At 36.0% G+C, this 20,184-nt stretch overlaps 1 protein-coding gene across 8 annotated transcripts in view; it reads left to right on the forward strand.

The window, feature by feature from the left end:
• Positions 1-20,184, forward strand: part of IFT80 (intraflagellar transport 80) — a 107,814-nt gene that overhangs the window by 14,883 nt on the left and 72,747 nt on the right. For 5 of the 8 annotated variants that reach the window (XM_027112975.1, XM_027112984.1, XM_027112996.1 and 2 more), the window contains exons 2-4: positions 600-815; positions 10,081-10,191; positions 11,719-11,787. In XM_027112975.1, coding sequence (XP_026968776.1) covers positions 600-815; positions 10,081-10,191; positions 11,719-11,787 — 396 coding nt within the window. Of the gene's footprint in view, positions 1-593; positions 816-10,065; positions 10,192-11,718; positions 11,788-20,184 lie in introns of those variants that run through there. The other 3 variants (XM_027112969.1, XM_027113023.1, XM_027113013.1) reach the window with 3 other exon arrangements.

The following is a 20,184-nucleotide window of genomic DNA, read 5'->3' on the forward strand; positions in this document are numbered from 1 at the left end:
CGGCATGTGGGATCTTCCCGGACCAGGGCTCGAACCCGTGTCCCCTGCACTGGGAGGCAGATTCTCAACCACTGCGCCACTAGGGAAGTCCCGTCAGTCTTATTTTAACACTTGATTTTTGAAAACTTTTATCAAAATAATACATGCTTATTCTAATAACTTAAATGAAACAGATATATGTAAATAAAAAAAGCATAGTTCCCTTTTCTCCCTACTTACTCCCCAATGGGTTAGAGTCGATCCTTTCATTCCTTTTGTTCTGTTAGATGTCTTTGTATCTTTTGCCTCGTTTATGGAATACTTTGTAACACAATTTAAAAATTTTCATATAGTCAAATCTTTCTTTTTTTCTCTTTTGGCACCTGGGTTTCTTATCTTGCTTTCCATTCTTCTTACAACTGTTTTGATAGATGCTTATTTTCTTTTCCTTATATGGAAAAAATATGAAAGTCATAAAATGAAAAATAGGCTTAGAAGCTTGAAACATTTGGTCCTATTTTATACTCTGCTTATAATCTGCATCTGCAAAATATTGTATTTATTAAGACTGAAGACTTTTGTGTGTGTTTTATATCTCCTTAACATGGTGACACATCAAGAATTAGTAAGCTGTGTGGGCTGGAATACTGCTGAAGAACTGTATTCATGTAGTGATGATCACCAGATAGTGAAGTGGAACTTGTTAACTAGTGAAACAAGTCAAATAGTAAAGCTGCCTGATGATATTTACCCAATAGATCTTCACTGGTTTCCGAAAAGTTTAGGCATAAAGAAACAAACTCAAGCAGAAAGCTTTGTTCTCACAAGTTCTGATGGTAAGTTTTAAATAAATGTTATATGCTAATCTTTATACTTAAAAGACATAACATTTTAGTATGACATGTTTTGAGTTGTTTATCCATTTCCTATGTAGTCAGTTCGTCTGTGTATAGGCTATAAAACTATTGTCATAGAAGAAGGTGAATTAAACTGGCATATACTGGGATTGAATCTGAACCTCTGGCTTTACTTTTTCTGTGCTCGCAGGTATTGTTAGGCTTTTTTCAGTTTTGGTTTCTAATTTTGTCAAATTTAACTGTATAACATAACCACACTAAAAATAGATGGTACAACACACACTCATTTAGTAAGCTATCAAATATAGTCTTTATTTTCTAGTACATGTTAATTCCTACTTACAGAGCTGGAGATTAATTTGACCATAGTTTTATTATTGGTGAGTAAAAAGCATGATTATTCTATTTTTTAAGGAAATGTTTTAATTTTCCTAGAAATAACTTGAACTGTTTTTCATCTGTATTACACTTTACCTACTATATCAGTTAAGAGTACATTCATCAAAAGTAACAGAAACTTACTCGGCTAACTTACTCACAGATGGAGTTTTCTGGTTTACCTAGCTCCAGAGGTAGATCTTTAAGCACAACTGCATGAGACCCCTATTCTTTTTTTTTTTAAATAACACATACACAACCCCTTGAGATTTTACTTATTTATTTATTTATTATTTATTTTGCTGCGTTAGGTCTTAGTTGTGGCATGTGGGATCATTGTTGCGGCACGCGGGATCTTGCGGCATGCGGGATCTTTCATTGCGGTGTGTGGGCTTCTCTCTAGTTGTGGTGTGCAGGCTCTTTAGTGGTGGCGCGCAGGCTCCAGAGCGCGCAGGCTCAGTAGTTGCAGCACGTGGGCTCTCTAGTTGTGGTGCACAGGCTCTACAGCGCGCGGGCTTAGTTGCCCCACAGCATGTGGGAACTTTGTTCCCTGACCAGGGATCAAACCCGCATCCCCTGCATTGGAAGGTGGATTCTTAACCACTGGACAACCAGGGAAGTCCCCAGGCCCCTATTCTTGCCATCTCTTGGATAGACTCGCCCCAAAAGGTGAGCATGATGGCAGCCAGCAGCCCAAGGCTTACCCTGCAGGAAAAGAAAAGTCAGCAGAGAGAGTGCTTCTTCCTCAATATCACTTGCAGTCAACATGCAGAGAAGTCCTGGACAAGCTTGGGTCACATGCCCATCACTGAGTGAATCATTTTAGTCAAGGGACTGGGACACTGATTGACAGAGCATGGCAGGCCTTAGGCCACCGTGGAAAGGGAAAGAGAAGAGGGCTTTTGTAGCCAGAATAGGAAAGGGATGTTATGGCAAACAATCACATCAGATTCTAATTCTTTTACATGTAATTTTTAAACTTAGTTTTCTGAATATTGATTAAATGAGATATTGTGTGAAAGTATTTGGTACAGTGCCTAGCGCTTACAAGATTGACTCTGAGCACAGCTAGAATTTAGTTTACCTCTTATGATAAAATGAAGAGTTGACTTTAAAAAAAGCTTTTAATTTTGTTATAATTTCACATTTATAGAAAGGTTGCAAGAATTGTACAAATAACTGCTGCATATCCTTTATCCAAATTCACTAGTTGTTAACATTTTGTCCCATATATTTTATCATTGCTGGTCTTTTCTCTCTCTTTCTCTCTTTCTCTCTCTCTCCCCCCTGCCTCCCCCCAACCCACATATACTTTTTTCTGAAACATTTGAGAGTAATTTATAGATATGCCACTTTAACCATAAATACTTCAATGCATTTCCTAAGAATAAGGATTTTCTGTTACTTAACCACAATACATTGATAAAAATCAGGAAATTTAACATTGATGTAATACTGTTATCTAATCTACAGTTTATATTCAAATTTTAACAATTGTCCTAATGCTATCTTTTATAGAAATTTGTTTTTTTCTGGTACAGAATAACACATTGTTTTGTCATATCTCTCGAGCCTCCTTTAATCTGGAGCAACCCCTCAGTTTTTCTTTTATGATCTCCACTGTTTTGAAGAATACAGGCCTGTTATTTTTACAGAATGTCCTTCAATTCATGTTTGTCTGATGTTTCTTCATGATTAAATCCAGTTATACATTTTAGCAGCAGTACTCAGGGCATCATATTGGAAGATTCATGATGCTGATTTGACCCATTATTGGTGACTTTAACTTTGATTATTTTGAAAGGTTGTGTTCACTAAATTAATCTAGTGTAAAGTTAATGTTTTTCCCTTTTAATAAATAATTTCTGAAAGGATACTTTCAGACTATATAAAAATATTCTCTTCCTCCTCAGATTTCCTCCCACTGTCTTGGCATCTATTGATGTCTCTTGGCTGAATCATTTATTACTAAGATTGTTGCCAAATGGTGATTTTTTTTAACTCCATAATTTCTTTTATATTGATTTGTTGGTATTTTACTGCAAGGAAGAGCCTTCTGTCTCCTGCCCATTTATTTATTTGTTTACTTAGATTAGACTCATAGATTCTTATTTTATTTCTTGAGCATCCTATTACTACCATTTAAAATTTTTGATGTTACAATTGTCCCAGGTTTGGCCAGTGGGAGCTCCGTGAAGCCAGCTCAAATGAATTTTCTTTTTACCCTGGGGGGTATGTTTCCCCATCATCTTTTGAGCACTTCTTTGCTGGCACAAGATGTTCCAGGTTCATTTTGTGCTTTCCCAGTCCCAGCTTCCAAATAAGCTGTTTCTCCAAGGAGACTTGTTCTTTTCTGGGTGCTTAATGGTATTTAAAAGCCAAGATGAGTGTGCCAGGTATGCTCATTTCAATGGGATGTGTTTACTTCAAGGTCCTTTCACAGGACAGAGCTAAGAAATACGAATAGAAATGTGTATTAAAATATACAAATCTACAGCAATTTCTTCCTCCCTCCCTCCCTCTCTTCCTTTGCTTCCTTCCCCTTTCTCCCTTCCTTCCTTTCCATGATAAAAATCATGAGTTCATTCTGATACCGCCAATTCTAATTCAGCACCACAGGGTTAATTCTAGTCTTTTTTCCCCATACTTGGAAACAGTGAGGAAGCTTGGCTCCCATTACTCTCAATATATTTACTTACTTGTTTAATTCTACAATACACAGCAGGTTGTTTCAGAATTGCTAATCCATACTATTGCAAAAAAAAAATAGAGTTTAATATTTTACTGTTGTTTTTATCTTTACACTGAGGATATAGAGTCAAGGATATAGAGTCAAAGTCTTGTGTTCAAAGTTACTTGGCATTTCCCCCCTACTAGTGTTGTTGCTATTCATTTAAAATATAGTTAAGTGTATTTATTTCTGTTTGTTTTCCATTTAAGGTCTCATCTCCCCATCCTTGTTGATTTGATTATTTTTTAAATATGTAAAATATTACATGGATGGTTCCACAAAGTCAAAACTATATAAAAAAATATACTCAGCAATGTCACTACTCCTACCCACCCAATCCCATACACCCTATTTTTATTTATTCCCCGTATGTAACCAATCCCTTTGGTTCTGGTTTATCCTTTCTTATTTCTTTTAGCAAAAAGAAACAAAAACATGTATATTTTCTCATTTCACCTTTTTTTTATTACATAGAAGGTGGCATACCACATATTTTCTTTTTTTTTTAACTTTTTATTTATTTTTGGCTCCGTTGGGTCTTTGTTGCTGCACGCGGGCTTTCTCTAGTTGCAGCGAGCGGGGACTATTCTTCATTGTGGTCCACGGGCTTCTCATGGTGGCTTCTCTTGTTGCAGAGCACGGGCTCTAGGCCCGCAGGCTTCAGTAGTTGCAGCATGTGGGCTCAGCAGTTGTGGCACGCAGGCCCTAGAGGACGTGGGCTTCAGTAGTTGCAGGGCATGGACTCAGTAGTTGTGGCGCTTGGTCTCTACGGCACGCAGGCTTCAGTAGCTGTGGCGCTCAGTAGTTGTGGTGCACGGGCTTAGTTGCTCTCTGGCATGTGGAATCTTCCCGGACCAGGGATTGAACCCGTGTCCCCTGCACTGGCAGGTGGATTCTTAACCACTGAGCCACTAGGGAAGTCTACCATATATTTTCTTTTCATTTTCCTTTTTAAAGTCAATAGTGTATGAAGATTGACCTGTATCTGATGAATATGGACAGTAAATATAGTTAGTCTTGATAATTTCTGTTATCTGAGTGTTTCCCTGATTTATTAAGACTACTTAGGTACACTTAACTAAAGAATAGCTGTTTGGGTCTCTATTTCACATTGGCTTTAGGTAAAATACTTTCTGATAGGGAAAAAAGTCTAAAGTAAGACAAATATCATTTAAAGATAAATTTGCAGGATTAAAAGTGGAAAAATATATTATGACTCTTGAGAAACTATAGTGTTTACTTTTTTTAGGTTTACTACAAAAACAAACAAACTACCAAACAAACAAATAAGGTAACATAACATGCTACAACTAGATGTAGGAAGAAGAGAGAACCAAAGCAGGGTAGCTGAGTATTTTCTCTTAGGCTGGGATGAGGAATATCTGGGATCTTGTGAAAGTGAAGGCAAAGGATGATAGTTCAAAGAAAAGAAGTAGAAGAGTAAGACAAGAAACAGAATCCAGAAATGTTCAAAAAAACAGAAAAAGAGGGCTTCCCTGTTGGCGCAGTGGTTGAGAGTCCGCCTGCCGATGCAGGGGACGCGGGTTCGTGCCCCGGTCTGGGAAGATCCCACATGCAGCGGAGCGGCTGGGCCCGTGAGCCATGGCCACTGAGCCTGCACGTCTGGAGCCTGTGCTCCGCAACAGGAGAGGCCACGGCAGTGAGAGGCCCGCGTACAGGAAAAACAAACAAACAAACAAACAGAAAAAGAAATGTTCAAAGAAAAAAGAAAGTGGATGCTATTGAAAGGTGGTCGGTCAAGGTGTTTCTTGCCAGATAAACATCTGAGATCATTTTATGTATCAATGCTGTATTCTCTGTTAATCAAATACTATAAAAAAGTATTATTCTGGTTTAAAAAATATATAATATGAGATCCACCCTCTTAATAAACTTTTAAGTGTACCGTGCAATATTTAACAATATAATTTTTGTGTAAGCACAATATTGTATAGCAGATCACTAGGACTTTTTCATTTTGTATGATGTTAACCCAGTACTTAAAAAATTCTTTTTCAAAATTTAGTTCTTTGTCTACGAGGTTCCCTCTTCTAGTTGGCACCAACTCTCTTCTCTTGATTTTTCTCCCCCAAGGCTGGCAAAAATGGTTACGGCTTTTGAGTTTGTTCATCACTCCTCCAGTGTTCCCTTTGTCATACCCACTCCATCTTCTGTGTTAGTGGTAACATTCAAAAAAGATCCATGGGATTTGGGCACAGGTCCTGAAATACATAAAGCAGACTTTTGCCAAGTATTTTGTCTCACCAATAATTCTCTCTTCAACATTATTACTTCTTTTTGAATATTTCATGCAGCTGTATCCTACTTTTTAGAGGAGATATTTCTTTCTTTGACAATGTATTGCAAGATTTACATTTAAAAAAGAATGATTTAAAATGCATTAGGGGAGCTGCTATGTAAAGGAATTCTGGTATAAAATCTTTTGTAAAGCCAGTAAATACTCCTTAAGTTATATTTAGTGAAAGTTGAATATTTTTATATATTGTATTAGGTATCTTAAAGTAATCCTCATATTCTCTTATTAGTTAATATGTACACTTAAAAATCCCACTTTAAAAAGCATTTATGTGTTCATTTCTTTCTGTCAGAAGTTAGTGGTTACTGATCTCTGGCTTTTTGCAACCATCTGCCAAAACTTTTCTGCTATTAAGCAGTCTGCAAAAGTGCTCGTGTGACCTTTTTCCTAGCACCCTATTTCAAGCCTTCTCATGTTTCCATAGACATTTCTTAAGGCATTTCTAACTTTAAGAAATGTGTTTCGTGTAATTTTAATCTACTTACTCTGTTCTTTTTCCCTTTTATAACTTTGCGGTACGCGGGCCTCTCACTGTTGGGGCCTCTCCCGTTGCGGAGCACAGGCTCCGGACGCGCAGGCTCAGCGGCCATGGCTCACGGGCCCAGCCGCTCCGCGGCATGTGGGATCTTCCCGGACCAGGGCACGAACCTGCGTCTCCTGCATCGGCAGGTGGACTCTCAACCACTGCACCACCAGGGAAGCCCTGGTCTAGCATTTTTAAAAGGTTATGGAAAAGCTGGAGAGAAGAACCAAAATAGTTAAAAGGATAACTGTGTTTTTTAAAATTTTTGATATATTTAGTTTTATATTTATGCTTTACTCTGGGGGTGCTAGTCAAGCAATTTGTAACAACCAAACTACAAAGACCAAAGATTTATTGAGTGTCAAATCTATGCAAAGAGTTGGCCTTAGTTGTTCCAGTATGTGTCTTCTGTGAGGTCATGGGAAGCAAGAATAATTTCAGCACTTGTCAGAAATTCAGTATTCGATGTTTTAGGATAAGAAATATCGGTGATCAAAAATACATAAAATTTCTAAAATACAAAGAAAAGAAAAATTTTCGGACCCTTCATTTCAGGTTCAGGAGCTATTTGGTTAATCTCTTTGGTGATAGATTCATTCGTTACATGCAACAATTTAGTATGTGGATATTTTGTGCTGGGCGATATGCTAACATTTAGTGAAACAGATTTGGATAAAGTAAATAATGGCCACTCACTATATGTCATCTTTATAGTTTCCTCTTGAGACTTTTTTCCCCTTGTATTTTCTTTCTAAAGCAATGCATTAAAAAAAGTATATCCAAATTAATTTTAAGTTAGTATCATAAAGAGTGTAATAGCCCAGTTGAATTCAAAGTAATCTTGTTAGGGCTTCCCTGGTGGTGCAGTGGTTGAGAGTCCGCCTGCCGATGCAGGGGACACGGGTTCGTGCCCCGGTCTGGGAAGATCCCACATGCCGCGGAGCGGCTGGGCCCATGAGCCATGGCCGCTGGACCTGCGCGTCCGGAGGCTGTGCTCCGCAACGGGAGAGGCCACAACAGTGAGAGGCCCGCGTACCGCAAAAAAAAAAAAAAAAAAAAGTAATCTTGTTACATTGAAAAATAACCCAGAGGTAAATATAAAATTAAAAGGAAGATATGAGGAAAAGTAGATGGCGCTAGTGGGTGGTTAGATGAAGGAAAGGGGTAGTTTATTCATGAGGGCCTAGAAAATGAATGATGGGAAAAGACAGCTCTCAGATTGAATGAGAAAGAAAAGAATGTCAAAGTAGTCCTTTTTTTTTTTAAGTTGCTAAGTATGGTTACTGAGTTGGTAAATTTAACAAATGCTGCTTACGTAAAGCACTATTGCAAATAAAAATATGACTAAGACATGGCCTTCTGAAAAGAATCACAGTCCAATAAAAAAATGCTGCAACAGAGCTACAAATATTGTGCAATGTGTGTAAAAAGGGAGAATGACTTTATTGATGGGAATAGGTTGGTGGTCAGTGAAATAACCACAGGGTGCTAAGTGTAAAATATTTTAAAGCCATCTGTATTAGAGCTCTCCAGAGAAATGTTTTAAAGCCATCTAAAGCACCTGACTTATTAAATATGTATTTTTAATGGATTGTTAATATTCGTCCAGAATCTTGAAAAGCCTTAAGTTAAAAATGAATTCAAACAAAATAAATCCTCTGAGGCAAAATTTGATTAAGCAAGCCACATTATTCTTTTGCTACAAAAAATATATACCTTTTTTTTGATTTGGGGAAAAGTTTCTAATTTTACTGTACAGTTGTCCCTCTGTATCCAAGGGGGTTTGGTTCCAGGACCCCTGTAGATACTAAAATCCACAGATGCTCAAGTCCTTTATATAAAATGGCATAGTATTTGCACATAACCTACACACATCCTCCCACATATTTTAAATCATCTCTAGACTACTTATAATACCTAATACAGTATAAATGTTGTGTAAATAGTTGTAAATACAATGTAAATGCTATGTAAATAGTTGCTGGTACAGGGTAAATTCAAGTTCTGCTTTTGGAGCTTTCTGGGTTTTTGTTTTTATTTATTTATGTATTTTTTAAATCAATTAGTTGAGTCCAAGAATACAGAACCCTTGGAGGTGGAGGACCAACTGTACTTAATTATTTTATTACAAACTATATATTATTAGACTTCATGATCATTCAAAACCACACTGATTATTTTTTTGGCTTCCTGTAGCACTTATTCTTTGTACAGTTGATTTGTTCCCTTGACATCTCTTATATAGTTTGCTTAGGTCCTTTGAAGTTGTAAGCCTTTTGCTGTTTGCCTATATATGTGTGAACTTTTTGAGAACAGCATCTAAGTAACTTGCTTCTTTTTGTCTACCTGGTGCCTGGTACAGTGTAAAATCAAATAAGGCAAGAATTTGAAAATTTGGGATTATCAGTTATTCAATTAGTTAAACAAGGAGGCCTTTAGACTTGAGGTGACTCTAATGCTGTATACCTCTGCAAACCAAAATCTAAGCCTGTAAATGAATGCTTCAAGATTATGAAATTGAAACCTAAGGACAACCAATCACAAACAGCCAACCAGGCTTTAAGTTGTAGTCAATCAATAGTATCCTTACTTTACTTCTGCCTTTTCTCTATAGAAGTTTCTCCCTGAGCTCCTGTCAGTGGAACGTTCCTAACCACTTAAAGTTTGGCACTGCTGGATTGGAATTGATTTCTGCACAAAGTCCAGTTTTTGTTTTTGTTTTGTTTTTTTGCCAGCGTGGCTTTTGGGATCTTAGTTCCCCTACCAGGGATCGAACCTGGGCCCCCTGCAGTGGAAGAGAGGAGCCCTAACCAGTGGACCACCAGGGAATTCCTCAAAACTCAATATTTTTTAATATGCCTCAGTTTATCTTTTAACACCATTTAACTATCTTGGTTCCTCTCCTCTACACCTTTCCTAACTTTTCTATAGCCTATTTTTAAGAAAAAAAAAGCAAGACTGCAAAGTTCTGCTTAAATAGAAGGCTTTCTTGACATTCCTCTTGGCCCTCTTTGACCATATCCCAGCAGAATTTTATTGTCCCTCTGAACTATCATAGTATCATGTATATATTTCTGTCACACCACTTGTTTCAAGGTTGTATAATTTTGTTTTTGTGCCTGTTTCCCAATGGATTTGAGTGTCCCTTGAGAGTAAGAATAATTATATTATTTGCCCTGGTATCTCCCATGCCTAGCACTATGCTAACTAGTCTACTAGTAGATACTCAACAGATGTTTGTTGATTGGATAAATTAATTTAATAAAATAGATTTCTCAAGTTTAATTTCTTTTAGGCAAATTTCATCTGATTTCTAAGTTAGGAAGAGTGGAAAAAAGTGTGGAAGCTCACTGTGGAGCAGTACTTGCTGGACGATGGAATTATGAAGGAACAGCATTAGTTACAGGTAGGTTATCTGCAAAAATAACATTTAAAATGAAATTTTTAAAGAAAAATTTCCAAAGGAACAGAATATTTTCATTTAGCAATAGTGTCTTTCATTGTCTAATAGCAAATAATTGGCACAGTATTGATCTAGACTGCTATATAATGTTATCATTCACAGTGTCATATTAGTTTTCCTATATGGCTTATGAAGAATGTTCTGTCAAGAAGGTTTTGGAATGGTCAAGTGTGGGGTAAATAAAACTTTTAATTCTTTAAAATTCTAAAATTCAAAATATTCTCATTTAACTTTACCCCCCTTCCATCTCTTTTCCATCTCCTGCCCTACTGCAGGGATTCTCATCTTCACCTATCATATTAGTTATCTATTATTGCATAACAAGTTATCCCAAAAGTTAGTGACTTAAAATAGTAAACATGTATTATCTCACAGTTTCTGTGAGACAGGGAACAGTTTAGTTGGGTGGTTCTGTCTCAGAATCAAGAAGTTGGATGGGGCTGCAGTTATATGAAGCCCCATTGGGGCTGGAGGACCTGCTTCCAAGATGGCTCACTCACATGGCTGTTGGCAAGAGGTCTTACTTCCTCTATGACTGTTGCAGGAAGCCTTACTCAGCTCCTTACAACATGGGCCTCTCCATAGGGCTGCTTGAGTGTTCTAACAACATGACAGCTGGAGCTTCTCCCTGAGTGAGTGATCCAAGAGAGAGCAAGATGGAAGACACAATATATTATATGACCCACCATTGGAAGTCATACTCCATCATTTCCACCATATTCTGTTAGAAGCAAGTCACTAAGTATAGACCAAACTGAAGGAGAAAGGAGAGAGAAGTTAAGCTTCACTTCTTAAAAGAAGGAATAACAAAGAATTTGTGGATATATTTTAAAACCACCACACCTATCCCCTGGGCCTTCTGTAGGACTTTTATCAGTGAGTTTCTCTTCTCTTGCCTGTTTTTTCGACTTCTCCTTTTCCAGTGTTTTTTTTCTTTTCCTTTTTTTTTTTTCAGCATATAAATGTGTTCAGATGTCATTCATCTTGAAAATTGAGAAAAAAGAAATAAAAATCCCTCCTTTAACAAATAACTCTAGCTACAACTTCCTCTTTCTTTCTTTCCCATCAGGCAAACTGTCCAAAAGAGTAGTTTATTACTTCACTCCATTCAGTCCCCAACTCACTGGAATTTGGCTGTAACTCTTCTAATTACACTGAAAACACTTTTCTTAGAATTCTAGGATGGAGACGTCAGTGAAAATGAAAGCATTATTTGAATAATATACTCATAAGTCTTCTAAGATTAAAGGAAAAAAATAATTTTGTCATTGAAGTCAGGCTACTTTGATAAAATTGTTTCAGAGTAATTTCAGTTAAATTTTATATTTAGGAAGCAGTGATATCTAAGTAGAGTAACTCGTGTCTGAATTTTAAATGTGCATTAGTGTAGATACTGCTGATTTTTATATGTAAATTTAATGTTTACATTTATTTCCTATAGATAAAAAATCAATTCTTTTCTCTTTATAGTTGGAGAAGATGGACAAATAAAAATCTGGTCAAAGACTGGAATGCTAAGATCAACTTTAGCTCAGCAAGGTATGTATTATAATCAATTAAATGTCTTTGCATTTTCCTGTAAAAATAGTCTAATATAGTTAGTCTAATATAGTTCCTCAGGCTGATTTTGGTCAGGTTCAAAACCTGAAATCTCTTATTTCTATTTACACTTTTTCCTCTTACTTTCATGTTGCCTGATGGGCCATGGTAACTGTATTGTTTGAGCCAAGAAATATAAGACCCACTCAAACGCTTTTTCTTTGTTAGTGAATCTATATAAATGGAGTTATAGGCTAATGATTCTTTTTAAAATAATTCTGAAGCATCATGAGCATATCCTATCTAGAACAGGATTGGGTGTCTAGTTAAGTAAATAATAATAATAGAAAACACTGAGTATCTCCTTACTTAAAAAGTTCTAATTATATCATAATAATAGCACCCTTTCTAAATTATGTTGTACATCTATACTAATGGAGGGGAACAGATACTCTTATGATTCAAAACTTGGTAAACTACAACTACTTAGAGCAGCAGCTTGGTTTTCCATGTTCATTGGGAAGAAGTGCCCATAAAGTCAATCCAGTGGTCATACCTGTTGGGATTTAGATTACATATGATTTTTTTCCATGTAGCAGATTTATTTTCCAAATTAGGTTTACTTAGGAACAATAAAGCAGTTTTAATGTTGTCCTGAGCCCATATCAGCTGATCTTCAGAGACAGGCTGCCAAAAAGTTTGCAGATTATTCTTCAGAAGTATATGATAAAGTCATTTTGTGAAGCATCTCTAACAACTGACTTCCAAAAATTTCCAGATTTCATTTTTTAACTCATGTTTACTCTTAGGATATGTTAAAATAGTTACATTTCTTTAGCTACACATCAACCAAATGTTAGCAAAGGTAACCATAAGTAATAGGTAGTGGTTATCTCCTGAGGTTAAATCTTTGGTACAGATGGTCTCCAAATAGAATATTTATCCGTGAGTGGAAAATTTAGAGTTCATAGAAACATTCATCAGTAAATTTGTTAGGGAAAGGTGTCAATTTATTGTTGCTTTAGTAATAAAGTATACCTTTAGAAAATAAATTTTATTTTAATCTTCTAGTAGGCATGGACATTTACTTTTGGCTTTATAATTTTTGTTAGAGCTAATTATTTGGCATTCTTACCTTATGATGTCTGACTTATGAGCAGCTACACAATTCGTTGAGAGATCATCACCACCCCCTTGGAGATGGGGCTGCAGTTCTTTTCAGCTGTTGCTGCTACTGAGACATATCCTTTTTTCCTTTCTTTTCTCTTTTGCTAAATATGTTGTCTATAGAAGACACAGATCTTCAGAGAAATTTTGAAAGCTTATCTCATTACCCATTATAATAATCTGAATTCTTGCCTAAGATCCTTCACCACTGTCCCCGTACAGCTCCTTCTCTTTCTTTAAATTCTTCCCAATCATCTCCTTCCCTTTTATTACCCCTTGGATCTACCATTTTGGACTTTACAAAGTCTAAAGTTGAAACTTAGAATAAGTTGTTTAACATAAACATTGTTAATCATAGAGGGTAGATGACATAGTGCTGTTGGTTCAGTACTATAGTTTACCTGTATAATAGGTCTGGAAACCAGATTGCTACTTATTTTACTCTTATAGAGAAAATGCATTTAGAATTCCCAAACGTGCAGAGGCAGTTTGGAAGCCCAATATATTCATAAATTAAGGACTTTTTATACATCAGAAATCACCAGATGGCCCGTGGGCTGAATCTGCCCCACTAGCATGGTGCAGGCCCAACATTAAAAATTAGGATATTTTACATACATATTTGGATTTCTGGTGTCTTGAAAAATTGGAAGAACTGGCAACATTAAGTCTGCTTTCCAGAACAAATACAGTCAGCTGGAGTTCAATAGTGGCTGCTCCATTTTTAGTTGGATTTTAAGCTTCTCTTATTTTTCTTGCACTCTACATACTTCACTCATTTATATTACATGGTAGAACACAACATAAATCTCTGAAGGGATTTGAGTTTGCAACTCATATTTTCAATAATAGTGATCATAAAATTTTGATTGTTAGTATGTGCCTTGCAGGGAGCACTTACATCTTTTTAAGTATTAATTTTTAATAGATACTACATTCACATGGTTCAGAATTTAAAGCATAAAGAAGGGTATAAAGTTATCTATTAAATACTATGCATGTCTCTCGTATTACCCGTCTTCCAGCCACCCAGCAAACATTCCCAGAGGCAACTGCTGTTACCATTTTCTTGTGTAGGAAATTTGGTTTTATATGTTCTTTTTTTTCCCTTTTATAAACAAGTGGTTGCATACTGTATCTAGTATAATATGCTCCTTGCTTTTTTTCACTTGAATTGTGAACTGTCTTGGAGGTGGTTTCATATCAGTGAATTAAAATCTTCTTCAAGTTGTTTTCCAAAGTGAATATACCATTTTACATTCCCAGTAGAAATATATGAAGGTTCCAATTTCTTCAAATCTTCAACACTTGTTACTGTCTTTTTTATTACAATCATCCTAGTGACTGTAAAGTGGTATCTCACTGTAGTTTTGATTTGCATTTCCCTGATTACTAATAATATTGAGCCTCTTTTCATGTGCTTTTTGACCATTTGTAGGTCTTCTTTGGAGAAATACCTGTTAAAATCCTTTGCATATTTTTTAATTGGGTTGTCTTTTTATTGTTGAGTTGTAAGAGCTCTTTATATATATTCTGGTCAATAGACTCTTATTGGATATATGATTTGCAACTTGGATATGCAACTTCCCAATTCTGTGGGTTTCCTTTTCATTTTCTTGATGATAGCTTTTGAAGCACAAAAGTTTTGATGAAATTCAGTTTATCTATTTTTTTCTTTGATTGTTTCTACTTTTGGTGTTATATCTAAGAAACTATTGCCTAATCCAAAGTCATGGAGACTTACATCTATATTTTCTTCTAAGAGTTTTATAGTTTTAGTGCTTATGCTAAATGTATGATCTTTTTTTGGTCTATGATCGATTTTGAGTTAGTTTTTGTTTATAGTATTTATTTTGGAGAGGGATGGGTGGTGCTCTTTTTAATTTTTTCTTCCTCTCAAATAGATGGATAAATAGGATTTTCTTAAAAGCTAAAGTACATATTATGTCTTATAAGATAGGTAATTTTATTATGTATTCATTGGATCATGTAATGGTATTTTACATCAACATTCCAAATAGCTGTAATTTCCTTGACATCAAATGGCTGTGAAACTGCTGATCATTTTTATCCTATTTGAATCTTATTCTTCTCACTCAAGGTTTATGTTAATTATGAGATTAATGAACAAAACTAAATTAGGTAGATTTTATTTTAGTTAACTTACTGGTATTTCAACTGAATAATCTGATATCTTTTTCTAGATTAAGAATTATAAATTCACTATAGAACTATGCTTTTAATTTTTGAATTTTTTAAAATTAATTAATTTTTGGTTGTGTTGGGTCTTTGTTGCTACACACGGGCTTTCTCTAGTTGCAGGGTGTGGAGGCTACTCTTTGTTGTGGTGTGCAGGCTTCTCATTGTGGTGGCTTCTCTTGTTGTGGATCACGGGCTCTAGGCGCGCGGGCATCAATAGTTGTGGCACATGGACCCAGTAGTTGTGGCCCGCGGGCTCTAGAGCGCAGGCTCAATAGTTGTGGTGCATGACCTTTGTTGCTCCACAGCATGTGGGATCTTCCTGGACCAGGGCTCGAACCCGTGTCCCCGGCATTGGCAGGCGGATTCTTAACCACTGTGCCACTAGCGAAGTCCCTAATTTTTGAATTTTTGATCATTGCTGCCACCCACACTTTCCTAATAAGGCATAGATAGACTTCGCCTGTTTTATCTCTGGGAAAAATCATTAGAGAAGTTAAGTTATAATCACATTAACCCTGAAGGAAAAATCCCTAGTTATTTATAAGGTTTGATATATTATAGGCTACAAGTTTCAAGGGTGATTATAAATCTGACCTACTGAGAGCTAAATGCTAAAGGTTCAAGTAAAAAGACCAAGGGAGGTAGAGGTCGGGGACTCCTGGCTTCTTTGAGGAGAAAAACTGTAAATTTTGGCACAAAAATGAAATAACGTAAGCCTGAATTACTGTAAGACTCAGAATTATGTAAACAATGTTGAAAGCGTCCTGTGATTTTTACTACATGTTTATGTTAATTGTACTTTTTCCTTGATGAGTAGAAAAATTCCCAAATTCATTTCTTGATGATTGGAGGCAGATATAAAGATAGAAAAGTCATGGTCATCACCTTCTCTTCCAATACAGAAAAAGCATTAATCTTGCTTTTTTTGGGGGGTGGGGGTGGGGCAGGGGGTGGAATTTGACTTTGTTTAAAAACTATTCTTACTGGTGCCTATCAGGAATTATTTTTCCTTATTAGAGAAAAATAATGTGTAAGCCGAGGATAATTATAATGAAGCCCTATCTTGTGTTACATTGTATATTTTAATTATAGGTTAAAATTGAAGAGAGTAATACTGCAAACCTTTAAGGACATTTCCCTTATACTATATTCAAATAGAAGAAGGAGATGACAAAACATGGAACCTGTTTATAATGAATTTGGTAAAGGAAATATAAATAACTGTAACACAAGGCAGAATGTACTCGTTTCTTTAAGGCATTGTGGGAGGACAGGAAAGCAGAAATGAATGCTTTGTGGGGAGAGAAAGTATCAGAAAGGCTTCCTGGCAAATACTGCAGCATCTTTTAATTAGGCTTCGAAGGATAAAGAAATTAGGTAGGATAAATAAATGAGCTTGTTGGCAATGAAGTGGAGCTATGGAAGAAATTAGATGATCAGAGGCACAGAGGCAGAATGGCGTGAGGCGTGGAAGTCAGGTGAGAAACCCCCTTGGGCCAGGGGTAGGCTCTGGCCTACCAGAGTGTAGGCTCTGTGAGGGATGGTACTGCCAGAGGGACCAAGACACTGATATTCGCAGATGCTAAATGAAGGGGGTTGGAGTTTATTCTATAAGCATATAAAATCTTTTAAAAAAATGAGCAGGAGAGAAGAGATAAAGTCTGCCTTTTTAGGAAGATTACCTTAGCAGTAATATGTAGGATAAATTAGAAGAGATAGAGGTTAAATTGGGGTCGCTGGTATGGAGGTTACTGAAATGTTTTATGCTATTGTGCAGTAAGGCTTGAACAGAGTCAGTGATGAGGGTAGTTGAAAAAAGTGAATAGTTCTCAGTGGCCAAGAGGAATGGATAATCCTGTAAGAGGTGAAGAATTCAGAGGAAGAAGTGAGGGGATATGTGTGGAGGGATGATATATGAATATGTAGAGTTTGAAGTTCTGGCATGTCTTTGGGGCAAGTGGAAATGTGTTAGAGCTCAGAGGTAAAGGCTGAAATATTATTGTGTGTCAGTTACAGAAAGGTGAAAGGTGAAGCTATGGAGGAAGTTGAGATCCCCAAGGGAGAGGTGACTGAGGCTAGAAACTAAAGAAACAAATGCCTTCATTTCAGCTTTTTTCTCTGTATTGACCCAGTGACATACACAACCAAAAAGTTGTTTTTTTGAGGAATAAATCCCACTCGATATTACTTATTTGTTAATACATGTCCCTACAAATAGAATGAAAGGGAAATAATTCTTTGTTTTGGAATTCTTAATGATTTGACAACCAAAATACTTGAGTGTTTACTCCCATGCACAACACAATAACAAATGGTTGCTTATTGCATTACAAAGTAGTAGTGGTAGTAGCTAACAGGTCGTGCTTATAGAGTGCCAAACTCTGCTCTAAGTTCTTTACTTATACTCACAAGATGTAGACCTATACTGCACTCAAGGCAAAGGTAGCTAATGCTTCATTGTAATAGTGAGAGTTTGTTTCAAAATCATTCTTAAAAGCATGCAAAAACAACATTTTTTAGGGGATACCTTTTAGTATGAATGTGAAAAACATGGTATATTTGACCATGTACTTCCTTAAAACAATTGAAATACATTTTTGTCTCCTTTTCTGTGGTTTAAAATGCCTTCAACAAGTTGAAAGAATTTAGATAATTTGTTTTACAGAGAGATAAGGGTCTGACATTTAACACAACCCCAGGTGCATGTGGTTTCTTAAAAAATGTCAAAAAGGTCACATGATCTTAGTGTACAAAGTCAGAAAAACAAGGTCTTTTTGAGTGTCTTAAATGGAGCATAAATAAAAATTCCCAATATAAAAAACAAATTAATTATTATAAAACTACTTTTGTTTTTTGTCCATTTTTGTTAATAAAGAAATTAATAACATCTTATCATATAATTTGCTAAAGTTTTTGTTGTAAAGGCTATATTATTATTTCCATACTGACTTTGCAAAGTGAAGTGTAGCATTGGGAGTAATTCAGTGCTTTAATAAATACGTTTTTTAAAAACATTTTAAATATTAAAGATTTGTTTCAAATGCTAGTGAGATGGATTTTTTATAATAGAAATCATTTTCTCTGTGAAGCTAATTCATCCACTTTCAATATGGCCTTCTCCAGAATCACCCAAATCAGAAGTTGTATAGCGATAAAAACATATATACAGGAGTTTCACACTTAACATTTTATTATAAATATAAAGAATGAATATAAGGAAGAGTTTTCTTAGTTCTTGATGTTATATTCATTTATTCATTCATTCATTCATTTATTGATTGATTGATTATTTTTGGCCGCATTGGGTCTTCATTGCTGCTCAGGCTTTCTCTAGTTGTGGTGAGTGGGGGCTATTCTTCGTTGTGGTGCATGGGCTTCTCATTGCGGTGGCTTCTCTTGTTGTGGAGCATGGGCTCTAGGTGTGCGGGCCTCAGTAGTTGTGGCGTGCGGGCTCAGTAGTTATGACTCACGGGCTCTAGAGCACAGGCTCAGTAGTTGTGACGTATGGGCTTATTTGCTCCGCGGCATGTGGGATCTTCCCGGACCGGGGTTCGAACCTGTGTCCCCTGCACTGGCAGGCGGATTCTTAACCACTGCGCCACCAGGGAAGTCCGTTATATTCATTTTGAATATTGGTGGTTAGGAAGCTGGAACTTCTTTAGCTATTGATCTTATTTAGGATTGCTTATTTATCATAAGTAACTCTATATTTGTTTTTTGATTGAAGGAATGTGGTTAAAAACCACATGCTGTAACAAAAGAATTACTTAAATTTTCCTCTATAAGCCTATTTCGTTTTATTCTATAAATTACTATACCTGTTTCTTTAACAGCATTATTATTTAAAAAATTGTTTTATAAGCAGGAAATGAATAATCTCCATGTCCTAACAGGAGAGATAAGTATTCTGAAGATTTATAAGGTTTATAAACAAGGAAATGGTGACACAGTTGACTTAATGGGGCCACAAATTCAATGTGAAAGAGGACATAAGAGTCCCTAACTCCTCATCCTATACCCCAAACCATGCCTTTTACCACAACTAAAAGACTAGAGTCACATCCTGTATAACTCAATGGGAGCTGTGTTTACTGAATTATTTCCTTGGGGGTAGATGTTTGTCATAGTTTTGTATACACTCAGGAAAGTGTTATTTTACTGAGTGTATTCATGAAGATGTGATAGTCTATAATTAAAATACATAAATTTACGTTTTTTGCACAATACTTACAACTATAATAATGGAAATAAAGAAGGCACCTATAATTCTACCACTGTATCAAATAAGCTTTCCTCTATTATTCCCTTACTGTCCTCACCAAGAATCATGTTTGGAATATCTGAAATTTTGATTTACATTTTCTGGGGAGTTTATTAGACTTGAACTCTGTTCATTTGGAGATTTACTTTGAAGCCCAGGTCAGCTCCTGGCTACTCCCAGAGAATGTTTCAAGAGAATATACTTACTAAGTTTAGAAGAAGTACCCTCTGAGGTCAGCCATCTCATTGCTCATCTGTAGGTTCCTTTGATACAGGACAATCCTAGATGTCACTGACTGAACAGGATGTTTAGACCCAATATAATATCTAACCTACACCATGAAAGGAATGCTTCAGGAGTTTTTTGGACTAGGTCTAAATCAGACTTTCTAAGTCCTGTAAACCATTAAGACTTGCTCACAGTTGAATTACATTCTGGTTGGGAAAAAAATGGCACTAAAGGAGTAGGGTGCCACTTAAACACAGCATTTATCTTTCTGAAATTTACTCCCTGTTGATTACTGATTACTCCCTGTTGATTAGCATCAGTTGGGTTTTCCATTTAAATAAACATCTTACTGATTGCTTGTAAATCCTCAGATTCAGATTTCATTTTACTGAGAATGTAAATTACTGAAAGATTTATTCAATCATTCACATAAAGTCAACTGCTACAATAGTCTGACTTAGGAATCCTAGACAATTTTTAAAAGCTTTGTTTTATAAATATAAATAGGTTAATATTTCATAGATTAATTATATAAACTT

The sequence above is a fragment of the Aethalodelphis obliquidens genome, unplaced genomic scaffold, assembly GCF_003676395.1.
Source record: "Aethalodelphis obliquidens isolate GAN/ISIS:26980383/991018 unplaced genomic scaffold, ASM367639v1 scaffold1, whole genome shotgun sequence".
NCBI classification, from domain to species: Eukaryota; Metazoa; Chordata; class Mammalia; order Artiodactyla; family Delphinidae; genus Aethalodelphis; species Aethalodelphis obliquidens.